Source organism: Equus asinus, chromosome 3 (assembly GCF_041296235.1).
Source record: "Equus asinus isolate D_3611 breed Donkey chromosome 3, EquAss-T2T_v2, whole genome shotgun sequence".
Classification (NCBI taxonomy): Eukaryota; Metazoa; Chordata; class Mammalia; order Perissodactyla; family Equidae; genus Equus; species Equus asinus.
The window spans coordinates 49,941,642-49,964,394 of record NC_091792.1 but is presented as its reverse complement, the minus strand read 5'-3'; the positions used below and the strand labels follow the sequence as shown (position 1 = coordinate 49,964,394).

At 38.3% G+C, this 22,753-nt stretch overlaps 1 protein-coding gene across 12 annotated transcripts in view; it reads left to right on the top strand.

Moving 5' to 3' along the window:
* Positions 1–22,753, top strand: part of MARCHF1 (membrane associated ring-CH-type finger 1) — a 768,319-nt gene that overhangs the window by 329,853 nt on the left and 415,713 nt on the right. For 7 of the 12 annotated variants that reach the window (XM_070505015.1, XM_070505018.1, XM_070505009.1 and 4 more), the window contains exon 3: positions 3,986–4,194. The exons of the other annotated variants lie outside the window; for them this stretch is intronic. In XM_070505015.1, coding sequence (XP_070361116.1) covers positions 4,096–4,194 — 99 coding nt within the window. In that variant the 5' untranslated portion in view covers positions 3,986–4,095. The remainder of the gene's footprint in view (positions 1–3,985; positions 4,195–22,753) is intronic. 12 annotated transcript variants of the gene reach the window in all.

Here is a 22,753-nt window from a genome sequence, read left to right as displayed (position 1 = left end):
TTTATAACTTTGATATTGCTTTGCATAGACTTTCCCTTTTTTGAAGCCCTTGAACTGGTTTCTTCCCCCTCCTGTCCCACGTTTCAATCACTGTCACATTCTAGTGGCCATACAGGGCTGAAAGCAATTGATAACCTTAAAGTAATTTCCCACGTTATTTAAAGTAATGTCCTGAACTTGCACATGCCAATCTCAGACTCATCTCCATGCCTTGAAGTGACTTAATCACCTTATCTCTGCTAAGCCCCAACCTGGGCCCCAATTCCTCCTTAGGATGAACTATTTAGACCTATGGTGATTTCTTGGTGTTCAAACCTTCTTTGACATTTACATTTAATGTTCTATATTATGTTTCAGATATTATGTGCCATATATCTTTTGAACTGACTTACCTGTATATTATCCCTCTAATGACTTAGCAAATTCTTTGACTCACGAGATTGCCCTACATAATTTTAAATACTATTACCTCCTGCCCCGTTAATTCTTAGCATAATTCAGAAAACAGAAGATGCATAATAAGTGTTTGTTGAATTGAATTATAAGTCTGTTCAATTAATGCATTAACATATGTTTACTTGGTTTCTTGTCTTTGCCTGATACTGTGTTTCTTTTCTTGATTAATTACCAATCAAAATAAATAAACTCCTTAGAGGCCCATTTTTTTCTTGAACCTGTCAAAGATCGAGGTAGGTCTTCTTTTGTTTTATTTTCCTTTCAAACTAGGGATAACCCAGGCCATTGAGAGCAAGGAGAAATAACAAATCAGAATCTCTTTGGGAAAGTTGAGGTCCTAGCATTAGAATTACCAACTGCAAATGCCAAATTTAGTAGCCAGAGACGGTAACTGAGGTATTGTTCCCAGAGCCAGAGGGTTGGAATCAGAAGATGGAAGCAAAACACATGTAATTCAAGCATGTGTATGGAATAGTATCCAGGTGGAGAGGGAATATTCCAGAATGATTTCAATAATTATAGTCAATAGTTTCCACAAAAATCAAGTTTGGAAGTCTCCATCATGTATTGCGAATGTCTATGTAGATACAAATTAGCTGAATGATTCCAGAATCCACAGTTTTTCTCTGGTAGCATGGCCAGTGCCTGGTTGGTACTCAGGTCCTGGATGCATTCCTTCCTGTTTATTCCATAGGGTTTAATTTCTGCACAAGATAGACTGTGCTCCCATAGGAGAAATGCATTCCACAACAGTTTTCCTAGTTTTGGATTGTTATGTAATAAGTCATGCCCGAGAGACTTCTGCTCCTAGTCGGCAGAGCACTTTGGGAACTGTTTAAGGAAAGGTGTTACATAAATGCGAGTCATCGACATTAGCTGACGTATGTTCCATTGTTCCAAGCCGGCAGTGTATTAGAACACAAAGAGTTAAAGCTTGTTTTTTTTTCCCTGATGCAATTTGAAAATTTTAAAAGCTTAATTTGTAGCAATACCTAATACAATCCTAGTTAAATGTTTATGAAACATCCTCGTTATTAGTTTTCCTTGTTATTTCTGAAGGATTTACTTGAAAAGACATAATGAACCTTCACTTGTTTAGTGTGTAAAACACTCTAGGAAGTAAATATCCTTTTCCTGAAATTCAATTTATATCCTAAATTTTAAAATACAAGAAGGCTAATTGAAATAACTCAACCACGCAAATCAAATTAACTTGAAATTTAAATCTGATTTTTGCAAAATCTCAGAGTAAACAAAGGATAACCTCACACACATAATGAGGTACAGGATTAAGACAGCCATTTAGTTAATTCAAGCTAAAAATCTGCTTTCCTATAACTTCGATGAATATTTTAAGCGAAAGTACTTAAGTTTAAATTATCTGGAAAGCTGCCTTAGTTTATCATAGAATTTTTCGTGGAGGTAAACACTGACACTTTTCTAAACAGATTCATACTTTACCTTTTAGTATTCATCACACGCTATTGAATTTACAGACTTCTATTTCCAACCTTAATTAAGACAATCCTTCTAGATAGAGGGATTAACGATTACTTTTAAAGTAAGGAAACGCCCACCTCACATGTACAGGTCACAGATGTGATTCTTAAGCTACAGAAATTCTTAAGCATTATCCACTTAACTTTGGACGTGACGTTTTTGGAAGTCTGGTTTTTAGTCCCTTCCTTAAAGCTCCTATATTTCATAAATACACTTCGTAAGCTAAGAATGGCGATGAGCAAATACCAGGTTTAGGGCTACCTAACACTGTTTTTTGCTATTTTAAAGCAAGAGATTTGTCACTAGGCAAACTTTAATTTGTTTTTTGTCTAAGGTTCTTTTATTGATATACTGCAGTGATTCTTGAAATTGGTTTGTACTGGAATCGTCTGTGATATTTTAAAGAAGTGTCCCCGTCAGGTTTGCTGCAGCCTTACTGAGCCTGAATCTCTGATAAAGTGATGCTGAGGGATCTCCATGTTATGAAATCTCCCAGGGTTAGCCTGGTGGTGGGCGAGAGCCACTGCCAGAGGGGGGTGAATTTACGTTAAAAAGAGCACACAGTTAGACCGAACTTGAAAGTACATTGAAGTATTTATTTCAGCAAATATTTAAATTCAAGACTTTTTAGCGACTGTTACATTGGTTATTTTTGTCTTAGGTGCCAATGAGAGTACCAACTATTTTCACTTTTTACCTCTATCCTGAGTTTAAACAAATTGGAACGTCATATAAAAACGGCCTTATTGTAGTAGTATACAAAGCTAGGGAGAGATGAATTGCAGCTAGAAACTACTTTGAAGATCTTCTCGGTGATTAGGGACTAATTAGAACATATAAGCAGTGCCTGAGGATGTGTAAAAACAGCAGATTTCCAGAATTTTCCTTCTTTTGACATGGAGAAACACAAGAGATAGAGAGAGATCTGATCTATTCACAATGTCCCGAAAATATAAAGGGCATGCATCTAAAATGAGAAAAGAAAACTGTTCTTTTAAAGACAGAATACCAAATACCCTAACAAAGAAGAAAAGATCACAGGAGAGAAGTAATTTTTTAAAAGTTACTGTATTTTGAGAATTCACTCCACTGGTTTTTTTTTTTTTTTATTTGAGGGGCAGAAATTTGGGTTAACCATTTATTTTCTCCAAATTGTGTAACTATTAAGAGGACAATAAAGTCCTTAGCAGAGTCTATTTCCTGCCTGGAAAAGCAAGGAGAAGCTACTACTGATTCTAACAAGTACATTTCAAGGAGCATAGGAGTTGCAATAAACATGAAATGGGTAGCGTGGCGCTCTGTGCCTCAGAAAGATGATGTCTTCTGACTCCTGTTGCTGATGTCTCACTAAGGAAGGTACAGGGAACCATCAGCTCTCCTTTACAATCAGCCAAAGAAAGGGATTTGCACTTGCTCCCCGTCTCTCTCTCTCTCTGTCTGTCTCTCTCTCCTCTTATTTTTTAACACCTCATTCGATGCTCTTGACTTCAAGGCAGATTCTTTGACCTAAGCAGATTATTGAGGATGCATGAAGGACACAGCCAGCTAGCCGCGCTTTTCAAGGAAGAGATTTGGCTCCAAATAGGACACTAAGCTTTTCAGCCTTCTGCTGTTTACCTAGTCAGCAGGATCCAGTGTCTCTGGGTGCTTAGTGGACTCCTGGGGAATCAGAGGAGAAACAAAAGCAGAAGTGGCAGCCGCTGCAAATGTGGGAGTCTGTGCCATTAAAGGAAGCAGTTGCTAATAAGGGCCTGTGAGACCTAGGTTTCCTTGGTTTCCATGACAGTTATTAGGTACCATAGAAATTGAATTGTCTCCCACAATGCTCTTAGGGGAGGGGGGTGCTCCAGTGACAAAGCAGTGCAGTTATGACTTGCAGTAAATTGTCCTTTTGAGAATGCAACACTCCCTGGATTATTTGCTCCAGCATTTCTTTTAGACTCCCTTTCAGTGTGTTTGACATTTTGGCCAGAGACCCTGGCTTCTGCTGCACAGTGTCTCAAACACTATTTTTCCCCTTTTTGTTTAGAACTGAGCTTGGCAGAGCAAGGATATGAACAATTGTGCAGGTGGGCTACTCAGGGCGAGTGAAGAGCTAAGGCAGCCAATCAGGGACTGGCAACCTGCAACCCCGCCAGTATGCCCCTCCACCAGAGTTCCGTAATCCCAGCCCGGGAGACTGCCAGCAATGGGAGAAGTGCAATGGGCAGAAACAAAGAGAAGAACAAGGAAGTCGAGGTAAGAGGAGGTTTGATTTGATAAAATAGGACAGCCAAGCCAACAGCAGCCAACGCTGCTCTTTGAGCCTCAGGATGTGGCTAAGGTTTCAGAGCAGCTGGGCATCCCCCTTCAGTGTATAATAGTGGATTGGAAGAGAATCATTTGTAACTAACAGGAACATACTGAACGTAACCTTTATTTTCTGAATGAAGAAAGGGACTAAATCCATAAGGACACTTGCTGCTCAGCAGAGAAAAACTTATGCCTCTTTTTCTAAACATTCTACAGAGTCACTTGGGACTTTTATGGCTCATGGGGCACAACCTGTCTGTCCTGGATGACCGTGGACATTGCTGTCACCCGTTTTCAGACAGTGGGGCTGTTGATGTTGATGTTTGCTAATTCTGCCCACTTCCCATTAAGCCAGAATGTTTGAAAATAACTTTCTTGACAAAATGACATAGAAGCCAGAGATATGACAGCCGTGTCACTGAATACATAACATGAATTAGGATGACATTTCTGTGCCCCATAGGATCTGTTGCTCCCGGTATTCATTCAGTGCATGCATGTGTATTACTTTTGCTTGATGTCTGTTTCACTTGTATTTTTTCTTCATGAAAAAAGCATTATTTGAAATTTATATGGGCTAGAGAAATATCATATTCAACTTATGACATTTAGGCTTTATTTGGCAGTGAAATTTAGCAGCTGTTATTCTAAGTTAAACTGCTTGAAAAGATTGGATGCTGGGAACTGATTTCAAAGCTTTTTAAGAAAGAGATTGAGCAGACCAAGGATATTGGGTGAAAATATTATAAATATTGTCGTGTTCCCTAAAAGGGAGCTTGAGATAGAATGCCAGAAACTGTAATCCTCTTGTCTCCATAGCCCAGCTGTTGTCTAGTCCTGAGGTCTCAGTAGTTTTGTGGAAAATATCTTGCCCTGCCTCTAGTTCTGTAATTCTGGAGTTTCTGAGAATGAAAGTTCTTTGTAAAGTGAGGAAAATTATTAGCTTAATATTAATTGGAAATATTCTCTTTAATATGTCTCTCTCCTTTGACTTGGTAATGTGATTATTAGAACAGCAAAGAGCTCGTAGCTTTATTGGCATGGGGGGGGGGAATGGGGGACACTGATTAATTCTGAAAATAGGTATGGAAATGCTAAAAGCAAGATTTATAAAAGTTGTATGTTACTTACTCATCATCTAGATTCTCTGTATGAATTTAAGATAATTTTGGAGGAAACTTCATATGAAGATATCGGGTGGCAATTTTGATATCCAGAATGATCAGCATCTGACTGATATTTGGAAATGAAAACATTGTTTCAGTTCCAGGTGCCCCCTCCCCCTTCTTTGGCATCATGTCACTGAAATCTCCTGCTTTTGATGTCTACTTGGCGATGAATCAGATAAAGCTGGGATGGCTTACATTACTTTTGAAAGAAATAAAACCAACTTGTTTTTTTCAATGTTAGAAATAATAATGAAACTATTTTATCTCAAATAAAAATAGCCACAGTCTTTATCCAGATATTGATGTTAAGCCACATCTTCAGATATCCTCACAAATCTTTTAAAGAAGTATCCATTTATGAACAACTGCCTTTCTTTCAGGGGCAAACACACCTTAATATGTCACAACGTGAGTCAGTGGGCATTCTTAAAAAAAAGGAAGTTAGGTTAATTATGAGAAAAAGAAAGGAAACTCCCAACCTACATGTTATTTTAAAAAATATGCATAGTTCTGAGTACCAGAAAGGGAACTATTTTTCAGGTTTCAAATACTTCTTGGTTTTCTATAGGATGGAGTTAAAAGTTTCTCTTAAAGAGTATATTTGAAATAATAATATTAAGTTGCACAGGCCACTAAATCTCTTCTTTTGATGAACTAAATAAGTAGTCTAAAAGAGTTGTAAATGCCATTTAAGGTGGATAAATTAAACAACATACACCCTGTGTGTTGGAAAGCAAGAAGAATCTATTCAGGACAATGATTTCTGTAATTTCAAGTGCTGATTCTCTCTAAAGGAAGGTTAAAAACATCTTGTACACATATGGACATTTCCTGATTGAACAAATGGGACACATCCTCCTTTGAAGTTTCTTTAGTGTGTTTTGCTTGTCTTAAAGTTATCCAAATCATGCATGTGCCTATGGGGCAAATGATCTAATTTCAGAATTAAGGATTTGCTAATTTAAATGTGAGCCAATTTAATTTGTTCTGTTAGAAGCTTGGAGTCTCTTGAATATACTAATCTGTACACTTTATGTCTAGATTTTTTTTTTTTTGTATTTTTAAGGCACATAAAGAAAAAAGGGAAAATAGGGAAATTATTAACTATTATTACACTCCAGAGTATCTAAGCAGTAAAAAAATAACTGCATTAACGTTTAAGAAAAAATAATAATTCTAACTCCAAGCTTTATAATGAATATATATTTTGACTTTTTTCTTCTTTTTTTTTTGATGAGGAAGATTTGCTCAGAGCTAACATCTGTTGCCAATCTTCCTCTTTTTTTTGCTTGAGGAAGATAGCCCTGAGCTAACACCTCTGCCACTATTTTGTATGTGAGTTGCTACCACAGCATGGCTTGCCAAGTGGTATAGGTCCGTTCCTGGGATCTGAACCCACGAACCAGGGCCACTGAAGTGGAATGCACCAGACATAACCACTACACCATGAGGTTGCCCCAACGTTTTGACATATTTTGCATGGCGTAGCATTATAACTGTTTATCTATTTGGTTAATAACCCTGGAAGTGCAAAAAACAAAACAACACATTACATTCAGTGTGGATACAGTTGGTATTGATGTTTAGGGGAAGGCTGCAGATATATCTTCCAGAGATGTCCACTCTACGGGTTGTTTGGTCAGTTAAAGGACAGTGCCTCAGACTTGCATTCCAGAGGCAAGATTTTATTAGCACAACCGGAGATGATCAATTTCTTTTGAAGTGGATAGACTAATCAAAGTTATAGATTTACATTCAATGTAGCTGGTTCAATTTATTAATTTATGCCTGTAGATAATTTTTTTTAGCGATGGAATGCTTCAGTGCAAGCTGCAGGGAAGTTTGAGAAAGGAAGTTAGTAATCAGACTTTCTTTGGAAATCCATGGAATCCCTCGAATCAACGAGGGAAATTAAATGGCTTAGGGTGGAGGATAGTTCACCTGCACCTTGGGACAGCCACAACTTTGGGGAAACAATGGGGAAAGAGACCTTTCTAAAGAGCTTCTCAGCTCTAGGTCTCTCCAGATCTCTCATTCTCTAGTTGAGCAGAAAGACTGACCAGTTTAGCTTCTTTAAATCTCATCGTCTACTCTTCTAAGTGTGCCACTTTGCTTCTATTAATCCCTTTTTTCCTTCTTTTTTAGATATGTTAACACCACTTATTAGGCAGCAATTAATTCATGTTATGGATTTGGGTCTACAAGATATCTGTCTCTTACAAGAGCAATAATATTCTTAGCACTCTAGGGGTAACTTAGTTTAATATTCTATAACTGGAAATCATAATGACTGTGTAAATTCCAGTCTTAAGTCAACCTCTAGCACGTACTTATAATTCTCTGATAATTCTAAGCAGATGTCTCTAAGGTCCACTCTGTTTCGAATGTAGAGATGAACTAGGGATCATAGCAAGGATGCTGCTGCCACCTGCACTGCGTGCTGCCGTGTACTCCATCAGCACAGTCCATTCTCAGATGATGGGAACTGCGTAAGAGGGGAAAAGAGGACCTGAGCTTCATGCTTCTAACCCTTCCTCACTCGCAAACTGACCATGCAGGGCAACTGTGCTTTAGAAGGTTTTTTGGGGGAAAAAACCCACAAAACTTTTGTTTATATGTACACTTTCCTTTACTGCTTTCATGATTTTATCATAGTTTCTCTACTTCAATTTTTCCTTTTTTTTCCCCAAAAAGAATGTTTAACTCTCCTCCGCTTTTCCTAGGATATCCTTTTCAAGATCTTCTACTTGCCTTTCAAATGATGGCCCAATGGGACACCTTTCCTTCCGCAAAATAGCTGCTGATCTGTTACTCAGCAATCCTTTCATGAACTTCAATGAATTGAAAAAAATATGGCTTTTTGATATATATTCTTTGCTTTGACCATAGTAGATAAATTATAGATTTATTAATTCTATTTCTTTAGTAGAAAATCATAAAAGTTAAATAATACATTTAATCTCAGGGTCAGAGTCTAGTTTGAGATTAACTAATCCAATTTCAAATTCTATGTGTTTCTTTACGATTAAGGTACCATAACCTTTTCACCTTCCTTAAGCAAAATTGATAGAATCAAAGGATCCCAGAATCACAAAGTCTCTTAAAAATTCTTTATCTTAATTCCATAATTGAAACCCATAGAGAATAAATAACTTGCCAATGTCACATGACTAGTTAGTGATAAAGTGGGACAAAAACTTCTGAATGCCAGTTTAGTGCCCTTTATATTATTACTGCACTTTTTCAAGGCACAAAATTATAATTCCAAAACATAGAAGAGTTAATGTGATTCCAAAGCTGGTGACTCTGAATGGGGGAGTTTGGGTTTCTGTTATTGCAGTTACCTCTTTATGACTCATAAGGTCAGGTGGGATATAAAATGGATCCTACTTATAGAATACAGCTAGAATTAATTTCATTAAAATTTAGAAAATAAAGTAAAATTAAATAATAATGGAGGAAATAGTTTAGTGGGGAGGATATTGAGCTGAGATTCAGGAGACCTGAAATGGAATCTTGGTTTCACTAAGCCTTTTAACCTTGAGTAAGTCATTTAACCTCTCCAGCTCGTCCCCCAGAGAAAAATGCATCTTTACTAGGAAATGCAGAAAAAAGTACATTTACTAGATTTCATTTCAAAAATGAGAGCATTTATTTTCTTCTGTTACTCCTTTAACATAATCATGTGGCCGTGATCCACTCTGGGCACACAAAGACCATGATTGTCTTCAAAAGGCATGTTTAACTCAGGCAGGATAGGACTGAGCAGTAAAGACTCACCTTGAGTGGACACCTGTTGTCTCTGCTGTGCATCATCCACCCTTCATTCTGGTAACACTGATAATTTGGAGAACCAACCTGCCCATTTTCAGCTATATGATTCAGGATCGGCCTTGATTGGCTAAAACTGGTCAGTCTATCACAATACTCATCATAGTAATTGGTTTAGGAATGGACGCATAACTCCATCGGAATCAATAGCACACACTGAGACTTCTGGACTTTTTAGGAAGAGAAATCTTATTGCTCCTAGAAACTTCTGGAATAGACTCACTTTCTTTTGGATGGTTTGTATGAGGACATGAGGTCTGGATCTGGATATTGTGAGGGAAAATGTTGGAGCTTCCAGGGGACCAGAGATGCTCCTAATGCTGAAACTGACTTGTAACTAGATAGGACAGAGAGACAAAAAAAATAATAAGTTCTGAGTGATATTGGTTGAGCCACCAAGTCAATCCTTGCTTGAAACAAACCCTTATTCAAAACTAAACAATTTTCCAATGAAGTGATAAATATATGTCCTTTATTGTTTAAGCCATTTTGTTGTTGTTGTTGGATATCACTTACAACGTGACAGGGCCCTGAATAATTCTTTGCCAAAGTGTAGTTACAGTAGTTTCCTGCAGTGTCACCTGTTCAACCACTGACTTCTGAGACTGGAAATAGCTGGGATCCAGGTAAAGCAATCACACACATTAATTTATGAATAACCCGTGCACGTTTACCCAGAATTCTCTGTATTAACCAAATGAAATGTGTCTTTATCAGGTGTGAGTCCGACATTATAGGGAGAATGCTGGGGGTGGGGGGGGGGGGCGGGGTAGAAAGGCTAATTCTCTTTTTCATTTCTCCAGAAAAGCACTTTCCAACTACTCTCCCGAGTCTAAACTGAGTATTAGAGTCCCATGTGCTTAGAGTGAATTCCACTGAGTATGCTAATAGTATTAAAATACTTTTATATAATGAAACCCAGAAAATTTCCATATTATTATTTGCTTTTGGCAATGAAATTAGCATAATTCACATTAATTTTTCTTATTTAAAACAGATGTTGTGGGTAATTGCATTAGTAAGTAAGACTGAATAACACATTTTATTGACAATTAAATGAAAACAATTAGTAATTGCTGATACACTCTGGTCAGTGTTTTTAAAATTGTGGGTTCAATTAGGCAGGTAGATTGTTAAAACTTTTCCTTGATGTGTATTTTAAAAAAATTATTCCGAATTCATGGGTGATTTAATGAGACTCAATGTGATCATTGTGTTTGAGAGATTCTTGAACAAAAATCTTGATGTGGAAGTGTCTTGGAGCATGGGAAGACCAGGTGTAGCTACACATGTTTTATTAATCAGGATTTTTAGAACTTCTGATTAGACAGCATTTAACTCGATTCTTTGCAGCAAAAGCGAGAGCTTCCAATTCCAATGTGAATTTAGAGTCCCTCAATTCAAGGTGCTGCTTAAGGGGGAGGATCGCAGTCTGAGTATTACTTTCCTCCAGCTCGTTCCTACGAATGTCACCCTGAGCCACTTGCAGCAGCCTTCATAACCTCCAGGTGAGGCTGAGAAATGACATCTATTCGAAACTCATTCTCTTGCTGCCTCTGCAACCCCGTTAAATAATTGAAATAGGCATGACACAAGGGTAGAACTGGGGGTAAGGCTAGGTCTTAAAAGAGTGAAAAGGAGACTGGAGAAAGGGACAGAGTGCTCCAGGGTGCTGGGCATCTGCCCTGTGGCTTTCAGCCTCTCACTTTGCACATTGATTATCCCATTCATCAAATTGTGCAGATCTGGATAAGGAAGGCAAAGACGACAACTGCAGAGGGATCTCTTTGCCCAACCACTGCCAAAGAATACACATTCTCTGATACAAAAGAACACTTTGAATTCTTTTGGATTTGTACTTTTGATGTCAACATCAAAAAGAGAGTTTCTTAGGAAAAGAATTCTGGCACCAGGAATCCATTGGACTTGCAGTGCTGCAAGGCACAGAAAAGCTCGTGTGTGACATACAGAGCGAACAAACATTTGTTAAGTGAGGCACCAGCTGTATGTTTTCACAAATGGTTACATTTTTTACAGATTGTAATTATTCCTACCTGTAAACCTGCACAGGTTTACTCCTAAGCAAGCTCTGTACAGTGATGTGTGGCTAGGATTGCTACTGGCAAAAGCTGTATGTGTAAGTTAGACAACTTAGATTTGTAACACAATTTTATTCAAAATTAGTTTTCATCAACTTACAAAATATGAAAGAGATTTATTAGTGTAAATTTTACAAAGCTTTAAAATTTCAAATTCCAGCAGTATGTTTTATTTTAATCTAAAACTACTTTCTCTCTTTTTTTTTTTTTTTTTGAGGAAGATTAGCCCTAATCTATCATCTGCCACCAATCCTCCTCTTTTTGTGGAGGAAGATTGGCCTGAGCTAACATCCGTGCCCATCTTCCACTGTTTTATATGTAGGACGCCTGCCACAGCATGGCTTGACAAGTGGTGCGTAGGTCCATACCCGGGATCTGAACAGGCGAACCCCAGGCCTCCAAAGTGGAACATACGAACTTAGCCACCCGGCCGGTTGCAAAATTGCTTTCTCTTTGATCATTTACTATGAAACTACTACTGTAGTTCCTTAAGATTTTAAAAGAAGTGATGTCTGCATACAATTAGCTAATTACACAAAAAAGATTCACCTTTACAGCAAGCATTCCAATGGAAATATAGTAGAAACTTGATGCTTTAGATTTAGAAGGACTCTCCAATGGAAATATAGTGGAAACTTGATGCTTTAGATTTAGAAGGACTGCCTAGATTGCGAAGCAACAGAGTGAGGTAGTTAACAGCATGTGTCTGGAAGGAGACTAACTCGGTTCAAATCTGAGCTTTACCACTTTTTATCTCTAGGACCTCGGCAAGATTAATTGACATTTCTGTGCCTCAGTTTCCTCATGTGTAAAATAGTGACAAATGTGAGGACTACCTCATGAAGTTGTGAGAATTAAAATGAGTTAATATTTCTAAAGTGCTAGGCAGATTTGTTGGGACAAAATAAACACCATTAAGTACATGCTAAATGAAAGTGCTAAAGGAAACAATTCCTTATGTTGACTATATTTTTATCAACATATTTTATTGTTCATAGTGAATATGACTCTAATATCTTCCATTAATGATAAAGTGGTGAAGAAATATTTAAGGTTGGTTGGCATCATAGATGGAGCCTTTTACAATAATGGTGATAAAAATAATGAAAATAAAAAGCTAACTCATTGCTATTTGAAGTTTGCCAACATTCTGACCTCTACTTCTATAGACCATGTCTGTTTACCTTAGATAAGTAAAACCTAACCTTATGGCTCTTCTTTGCCATCTTACTTCAATCTTATAGCTGCTGAACCAAGAATTTCCTAGAGTCAAAAGTTTATAGAGAAATACACGCTATCTTTCACTTCTGTTGCATGCACACATTGCAAGTGTTCTTTACTTATGTTAGCATGAGTATTTTTCAACATTTCATGGGCTTTTAAATTTGAGTACTGTAAATATCTGTTATTTTGATAATTCTTTTCACTTTATCTTTATGGTAGTAACACTCTTAATTGCCTTTTCTTTCATCAACTCTTCAGGTTTTATAAAGAACAGGCCACACTATGAAAAACTAACATAACCCATGATACTGAAAAGGGAAACTTTGTTGCAAGTTTACCTGCATATGATTATTTTGTGAATTTTTGAGCCCTTAGGAAAATGGTAATTTTGTAAATTTTTCTAAATCACAATAAGACTTTTCTTAACAAAATAACATTGTGTTGAACAGCTTTTAATTGGTCTTCAACTGCACAATGACGACTTTATTATAAATGTTGAACTTACAGCATTTACCTGAGGTATTGGCCTCAGGTAAATTCTATGTGAATTACTCTGTGAAAAGTCTTTTTTCTTCTGATACTCTTTGGGGATATCACTGTTTACAGCATCAATAAAATGACTCAAGTAATTGAGAAATGCCTAAGGAAAAGCCACTGCACTGAATTTGAATTGGAATAACAGAATATGAGATATTTGGGAGTTTATTTACATGAATTGGTTGACACTATAGATGGTTTTTAATGGACGTCAGTCCCTCTGCTTTTGTATGATGTCCACAAAGTAGGTGAACATTTTCCCCTACATGCCTCAAATTGTAGAAATCCTGGGCTTAATGGCCCTAAATGTGGATGGCTAAATATCAGCTATTAATCAGGTTTTCCTTTCTCCCTGGATTTTTCATACATATATTTCTGGCAATCAGCATTGACAGATAATCTCCCTGCCCAACCTGATAAACGAATACTCTCTGAAGGAAAGGCAGCTTTTCTCTAATCCTGGTACTAATATAATATGTATAATATATATTTTATATATTTATAATCAGTATTCTTATTATTCCAGCTGATAAATATTGAACACTTAGTACATGTTCAATAACAATTGTTTTATGTGCTTTTTATGCTAACTCACAACTTCTCTGGGAGATTATATTCCAGTTGCTATTTCTATAATGTATTGCCCCCAAACTTAATGGGTTAAAGCAACCATTTTATAATGCGTATGAATTCTGTGGGTCAGAAATTTGACAGTATAGTGAGTGGCTGTGACTCCAAGTCTATGACTTGGAGGTGATTCAAATGCTAGGGACTGGAATGATCTGACAGCTCAGTCACTCAGAGGTTGGGCATCTGAATTGGGATGATTAGAAGACTAGGACTGCCAACCGAATAACCTACATGTGACCTCTTCACATGTCTTCGCATCCTCACAGCATGGTCCCTCAGGGTAGCCAGAATTCTTACATGGAGACGCAAGGTTCTAAGGGAGTGTTTTCCAACAAAAAAATGAGAGGCTGCATTGCTTTTAATGACCCAGCCTCAGAAACCACCCAGCGTCTCTTAAGCAGTAGCCTATTAGTCAAAACAGTTGCTCACGTGCCTACCTGGATGCAAGGACAGTGGATATAGATCCCACCTTTTGATGAAAGTAATGTCAAATAATTCTGGGCTCATGTTGTTAAACAACTACGGTTCACCTGTGGCCACAATTACTTACATTCTTTCCTTTGAATTCCAGGGTACAAAATGCAATTATTCCCTTCCCCAAGTCCTTTGAATTCTCATCTCATTTGGTCATCAGCTACAAGTCCAGGATCTTGGCATCTAAACTTCCCAGCTGCAGGTGAGGCTGCTTGGGTGCAGTTCTTCTGGTATCTGGATGTTTTCAGTCTGAAGAACTCTCAAATAAAGAAGCAAGTTATCTGTCTACCACACACTTAACACACAGTGGTTGAATAGCCTCTGTAGACACTCCTATTCAAAAGGAGGGAAATAAGAGACACACAGCAGTCACTGATGCAGAGCAATTCTAAAATCCAGCTGGGTACTTATTGCAAATTCTTTGACTAGAGTCTATTCCTATGTCCCAAAAGCACTTTCCTGAGTCTCTTGGTTCTGCTCTCCGACTCCTCGTGATTCTCTTTCTTTATTCTTTCTTTTCCATAGGATATGATCTGTACTTCAAGTGAGAAGCCCTCTCAAGCTTGCTTCCTGCACATAAAAGGTGGCAGGTCCAAAGGCCTCTTTTTATTTTGGACTGTCTGTGTCCCTTTCAGTCAAAGCTGAGAAATTTCTTTAAACATTTTGTGGATTTCCTGTGTTTCAATTTATAATCCTCCTAATTAGACAAAAGTCATACCCACAATTCTCTTTGAGATAAACTCAACTACGTTGGCTTCCTGTGAGGCTACTGGGGATAAAGCTCTTAAAATTCTCAGAATCTCTATTGTTTAAAAGAAAGAACTTACCAGGATGCTCAAGATCCTTAGAGGCCCTTTGTCTCTTTGAAAGGGTTTATGAGGCACCACTTCCAATCTTTCTAAGCTCTTACCAAAGAATTTTTATACTCATTCCCTTGACTTCCTCTTAACCCTGAGATGTTTACCTGAGAGGAAACAGGATTTGATATTTGCCCTGAGGCATTTTCCTAATTTGAGACTGTTCTGGGAGAGATGGGGATGGGGAAATGGTTTTATTTCTAAATAAAAGAGCAAATCCTGGCTCTTTTATATTTCCTCTAAATTTTCCTTAAAAACTGAAGTTTTCTTTCAGTTTGTCTCTACATTGGTATCTTATCATCTACAGCCTGCAAATCCCCTTAGCTATTTTTTCTATCATGAGAGTGTTGCCAAACTTTCTGCCACTAACAATAGTCACCCTCTTTTTCAAAGTCCAATAACAATTTCTTCCCAAATTTTCTATCCTTGATCAGCTGTCTTCTTGACGTCTTTCCAGCCCTTCCTAGCAGTTTCCTGAAGTCTGTATTAGTAGGGTTCTTCAAAGAAACAGAACCAGTAGGAGAGATAGATCGACAGAAATAGGGAGAGATAGATGGAAAGAAACAGATTTATTATGAGGAACTAGCTCACGTGATTAAGGAGGCTGAGAATTACCCAGATCTGCAGTTGGCAAGCTGGAAACCCAGGAGAGCCAATGGTATAGGTTCCAGTCTGAAAGCCAGCAGGCTTGAGACCCAAAACGAACCAATTTTTTTGTTCAAGCCTGAAGGCAGGAAAAGACCTATGTGCCAGCTCAAGCGGCAGCCAGGAGGAATACAGTCTTACTCAGCCGTTTTGTTCTATTTAGGTCTTTAATTGATTTGATGAAGGCCACCCATCTTAAGGAGGGCAATCTGCCTAACTCAGACTAACGATTCAAATGTTAATTTCACCTAGAAATACCTTCACAGACACACCCAGAATAATGTTTGGCCAAATGTCTGGGTACCCAATGGCCCAGCCAAGTTAACACACAAAATTAATCATCACAGGGTCCTTCAGCTTCTGTCTGACACCTGACCCAAAGTTGAGGCAAAGGTTTTGGGTTTTTCTGGTAGCATCTTTCTTCCAGGCACCATATTTCTTTTACAGTTACTATTGCCATATAACAAATTACCCCAAAACTTAGTGTCTTACAACAAACACTATTATGCTCATGAATTCTGTGAGTTGGAAATTCAGACAGGGCTTAGCAGGATGGAACATGGCAGCAAAGCAGCATTCCCTGCTACAGGATGCCGGAGGCCTCAATGGAAAGATTCGAAGGTTGGAGAGAATAACTCAAAGTTGGAAGCTGGAATAATCTGTTGGTTTGTTCACTCACATTTCTGGTATGTGGGCTAAAATAACTCCAACAATAAGAATGCCAACTGGAGCACCTACACATGGCCATTTTGTGTCACTTGCCTTCTTCACAGCGTGGTCATCTCAGGATAGTCAAATTTCTCAAATGGAGGCTCTGGGTTTCAAAAGCAAGTATTCCAACAGTCAAGACAGAGGCTGCATCACCTTTTATGACTGAGTGTTGAAAGTCATGCAGCATTATTCTCACTAGACTCTGTTGGTTGACATGAGTCACAAGTTCACACTATTGAAAGAGGAGGCGTCACAGACCCTACCTCCTGGAGTGAGTCATGTCAAATAACTTGGGAGCCATGTTTAAAAACATCACAAGTTGGAACTGTCATTATCTTCATTTTGTAGTTCAGGAAATTTGGGCTCGTAAAGGTTTGGTACTTTCTCTAACCACACATACTTATTAAGAGGCAAAGCCAGCATGTAAACCCGGGCAGTCTGACTCCAGAGGCCATGTTTAAAACCACTATATTACCTTGCTTCTTCCCACTGTGCAATGCAGAAGGTATGTTTTAGCATTCTAGACCTTAAAGAGGGAATTCACTTTCATTTAAAATTGTTCATTTATTTGCAAACATTTAGTGGTGCCAACAAGAGCCAAACACAGCCTAGGTACTAAGGATACAGTGGTGAATAAGAAGGGCATGGTTTCTGTCTTAATCCAGCATAAAATCTAGTTTCTCATTATCTTTCTCAAAATACTTGTTATTTCTTGCAATACATCTTTGTCAGTTTTTAGTGTCAAGATTTATTTTTACTGTAGGTTTGTTCAATGTGGCTATGGTAGATTAATTGCAGTAATGGCCCCTATTTATTTTGACTCCCTGTACTTAAGCCCTTCGGTAGTGCTTCCCAAGACTGTTTCTGGGCTTGGCTATCCGGCTTCCTTTGGCCACTGGGGGAGTAGGAAGAGCAGTGCAAGCGGAACCTTGAAAAATACTTGTGCATGAGCATTTGCCCTCTTGCTTTTCTTGCAAAGTGGTTAAAGCCAAGGTAGTTATTGGACCATGGGAGAAATGTTGTGCAGTCAATGGCATTGCCCCCAGCCAACAGATAGCCAGTCACTTGACATGTTAATGAGGCTGCCAAAGGCCAACCAATCACCAGCTGACTGCAGATGTATGAACAAGCCTCGCTGAGATGATCTGAGCCAGATCCAGGCCTTAATAACTACTCCACAGAATCATGAGCTAAATAAATGGATGTTGTTTTAAGTTTTGCAGTAGTTTGTTATGCAACCATAGGAAACTAATGCAGTGGTCTTCTTTAAAACGTATGTTCATGTTTTTTGTTCTAGAGACTTTACTCTTGATAAATTTGTACAGCTCATTTTGATAGTCCCTGAAGAACTTAAAGACAGATTTTATGCTTGCTACACTATTTTTTTGAAAGGATATGACAATCTATTTTAATGCCACATTTACATATAGAAATCATCTTCGCCGTTGCTAGATTGGTTAATTTCAGCTGCTAAACTAACTTTACGACCTTAACAATTACACTGATAGTGACTAATTCTGATTCTTCTAAATAGAACCCTTTAGATTTCTATACTTAATAGAGCTCTTAAAACGTACATTTAAGACTTTTGGGGTTTTTTTGGTCAAAAAATAGCTTTAGTATAACTAAATCTAATACTTAAATGTAGAGTATACTTTAATTTTTTAAAATTGAACAATTTCACATGCAAATTGCAAAATCCTTTTGACAAGGTTCTTTCCCTTGACTAATTCATGTTTCACTCTTTTGATAATATTTTGAATGATAACATAAAAGGCGTACATACTTCTTAAATATGTTATATTGTATTTGGAAGGCTCAATAATATTAGATGATATCCTAAGAGACTGAGTCTTTTCATCTAGCCCCTAGACCTGTAAATACAGTAGCTTTCCAATATATCTTACCATAGAGAACATATTTTTAAAAAATATATGGGCAAAGACTGTTTTAATTTCTTACAGGGTCCATTCAGTCATTCCATGTCTTTCTGATTTCCTTTCTTTCACCTTAGTTTCTCCAGCTCTACCCTAGTTCAGCCTCCATGCTTCGGGACACATTTTGTCTCACCTCCCTAGTGTGCCAGCTTCAAATGTCTGCTCCCTGCTCACTTTCTTGGTTTCACTGCCATTGATAGTTCCTTTTGGAGAGGCAACCCCTCCCCTAGCTTTGGCTCTGTGGAACCTTCACTAACAGAGCTAAACTGACTGGCAAATCTAAAGTGATAAATTTGAACTAGTTCACTTGTGAAACACTGCAATTCTGTTGTATGTAGTAGAAATGTCCCTCCAGTTTTCTATGACCAGTGACCATTGGCTTTTCTTCCACTTTGAGCACATGAAGCTCATTTCTGCCTCAGGGGTTAGAATTTACTGTTTCCATTTACCTGCAATGCTTCCCTCTAATACTTTATGTGTCTGGCTCTACCCATCTATCTGAATTTGTCTTAAAAGGTACTGCAGTTTCCTGCCCCACTTTCTATCTCACTACTTGGTTTTATTTGCTTCAATAATGTGGATCACAATCTGAGGTTACCTGCCCTGTCTACTCCTACTTGGCAATAAGGCACAGAAGTGAGAGGAGCTTTGTCTCTCTCCTTGGTTATAGTCACAGTGCCCAGAGCAGTGTGGGCTTGTTACAGCCTCACAGTAAATATGTGTGGGATAAAGAAATTGTGTTTAGAACTAGTGAGATGATAGTCTCACTCTAGTCTATTCTGTTCAGAACTTGCCAGCAGAGTTGTGTTTAGTTCCAATTTTTGCATTTTAAGAGCTCTATTGACTAACTAAAACATTCTAAGAAAAGGACCGCCCAGGTAGGTGAAGAGGCAGGAAACCATTTTTCTATAAAAGTCTGCTTAGGAGCGTACATAGGTATGTCTTAGAGAATAAGTATTCTACATAAAATCACAATCTTTGGAATTATTTGGAGAATTGAGTTAGGGGAAAGGGCCTAACCATGTTCTATATAGCACTGGAATACATAACCTAGAGTTAAAAGGACACAGTGTCAGAGTTGGGTGAGAACTTAGATTAAAAGTAACCGAGTTCCTCTTTTTCAGATGAAGAAAAATAGACCCTAGAATGTTTATATCAAAATATCCCCCAAGATGTTACAGATCTTGTGATGCAGCAGTAAAACTAGAATGCAGGCTTCCTGACTCTCACTCATTTTTCTTTACACTGTAATTTTCTTCCTTTTCACCAAACATCATTGTTTTCTCAAACACTTGAAAGTATTTGAGGCTCCATTCATGCATTCATTCATTCATTCGCCTATTAACCAAAAACTTATTGAGTACTAACTGTCTGTAGCTGTTCTTTCAGCTAGGGAGAGTGTACTCACGTAGATGAATGCCTGGTCCTCATAGAATTTACATCCCTTCGTGTGGTGAAAGAGGCATTTGACTAAGTATAATTACTGAGGTCAGAATTAGTCTTGCAAGGAGGTAGAATCTTTGCACTGTACATAAGATCGTATTAATATTGAGAACTGGATATTTTGGCCTGAAAACAAAAGGGACTACTTTGTGAAGCAGGAGAAGAGTTCCTCAGTCACTGAGATGTTCAAACAGGCAGAGAGAGGATTAGGAGGGAATGTTCTAGAAGAGATTCAACTTCCAAATGGGGAGAAAGTCAAGTTCCTTTTCCTTTAGAATCTGCTTTGCTCTATTTTGAAATATGTCCACATAAATGATTAATTTGTTATGAAGGAGTTAATGGAAGATTCAGTGCAGTCCCCAGGGGGCCTGATTGGCCCCAGGATCCTCCAGGACCCATGGGACACAGAGTCATTGAAGATTCTCCGCTCAGATTGCTTGATGCAGACCTGGGGCACAGCTGGGTCCCTGTTACCCATCAGGTTACTTTCAAGATGGTAAAAGTAGAGCTTTACAGCATACTATAACTTTTCAAACTAGTAGCTTGTTCCCAAACAAGTGTTTTTAAAACACCTATCGTGTGCTTAACACTTGAAGAGATGTCATGAACAGAACCTGGAAAGATGTCATATCATGAGAGCGATTAAGTCGTTGTGCCTTCTACTGGAGGCACTGTCCCTCTTAGGCCCTTGCAATGTGTGAGAGCTACTGAGCCCCTGCTCTGTCCTCTGTCTGTAATTATCATCCTCCTGCCTTCCTGCTTCCCAAGTGTCACTTTGGTGAAGTGATTTAATGAAAAATATGTTTCTTTGAATATAAGTAAGTCTGTTAGTTTAAATAGTGGTTGCACATTTCAGATATTTTTGAGACTATTTTTTGTCATTCTCCTTAATTGTTCCCCTAAACATGCATTATGAACTGAATAATTTCCGTCCGTTAAATGGCATCATTTTCTCTACCATTCTGAATTTCCACTCTAATCTACATATTTTTGTGAATGATAAATGCATTGATTATTAAGCTACATTGCATCAGGTTTAAGAAAAATTGGATCAGAGAAACATGTTGTATATCGCATATATTTCTGTTTCATGTCATTTGTTTTGATCTGTTGCCCATCCAGATGGACTACAACATATGCCACTTTGATCACTAAAGATAAATAATGGAGGGATGAACTTACAGTCTGAGGAAAATCATTTTTACTTTTACATTAAATTGAATTTAGTTTTCTGTAAAAGCAGGAGACGATGTTAAAATAAATATTCCTATTGTGCTGTTATGTACCAACTTTATTGTCAAGAATCAGTTCCCCAAGAAGCATTATTTCTTCCCTGAAATCTCTCACCCCATGGACAGAGATCTCTTTGAACACATTTTAAAGCATCCTCATTCCAGTGCAAAATTTGCTTTAACTTGTAGAAAATACCATAGGAAACACACTGAATTTCATGACCCTTCTCTTAGACTTTTGTTACTTGAAATGGTATTCTTAGATGTTGAGCTTAGCACAAGATGTGAGAATGCGAATAGTTGACCAGCTGTGCATACGAAGAGGGAAAATGTGACCTCTGTGTCTCTGGTAGTGTGTGAGCTCCATCCCTCTCTTAGGAAAGCCTTCCCCTTCCTTTCTTGTCAAAGCCGTCAGAGAAGAGGTGACCACTAAGGAGAGCACCCGCCCAACCTGCCCACAGGGTCTCTGCTGACACAAATCCCAGCCATGTGCCTATGGCTAGCTGCAATGCCTGGCTGCATCCCCTTTGTGAGCTCTGAAATCCAGGCTAGTTCTAGGACCTCTCAGCCCTGTAGATCAAGCGCTGCCACAGCACCATTTCTCTCCCTACTTTACGCAGGCGGGGGGAGGAATTAAGCTTAGCCCTCCTAATTAATGCACTGTGGCTCGACACAGTGAGTTTGGATAAACAATTCCTGAGCCAAGAAGTCTACTCTTCATTTTGTTGCATTTTATTTTCTAGGGCTGGTTTCCACTTCCGAGGGATGTTTGTTGGATGAGGGGCAGATGGAAGAGGAGTGGTGCTGAGTGAGAGAGGAAATGATTGCCAAGTATTAGGATTTGGGTGTCTACATCTCCAATCCCATGCTTCTTTTAAGTGCACATAGTATAGTGTGCCCAACTGGGAAGGAAGCCCTGGAACGGCAGGAAGGCAGAAGGCATTGATTCAGTGCTCGGCACAGAGGAAGAGCTCAGCAAATGCTGGCGAGGTGTAATGGTGTTTTTGATTAATGCTCTTTGTATGCATTAAGTGCTATAAATATTATTTAATAACAGTAATACATGGAAGATGATTGAATTTTTTTGTATTTTAGAGAAAAACACAATATGTGGTAGTAATTATTGTCTTTGCAACAAGTGGTAAAACGTGTTCCCAAATGCTGAATTTGGAAATTGCCCAGGTAGAAATTCAAGTATAAACTTTCCTCTCACATCATTTATTTTTGCCTTGTTTACATAACAGGAATGTCTTTAAGTGAGCATTAGAAATGCCTTCCAAAAAACCAAAATAAGATTTTCATTTTTCCTGAATACATGAGGTACATAAGGTACCGTGAATAGGGTCTAAGGAGCGTACAAGAGACTATTTGCAATAAAGGATTCTCATGGAGATGGATACAAGGGGTTTTGAATTTGATGCTATTACTAGGGAAATGCTTGCAGCAAATGAATGCTTACAGCAGCCAATACTTGCCACAGGGGTAAAAGACATTTCCAGCCATCCAGGGGCGAGTCTCATGAATGCTTAATGGGCATCCCATCAGCTAGAAACTTACTCTGAGACCTGTCCAGGAATGACTGCTGTGATAGCTAATTTAGTGTGTCAAATTGGAGGATATTATGGAATAAGATTGTGTGTCAAATTGGAGGGTTTTTTTTTTTTTTTTTTTGGTGAGGAAGATTGGCCCTGAGCTAACATCTGTTGCCAGTCTTCC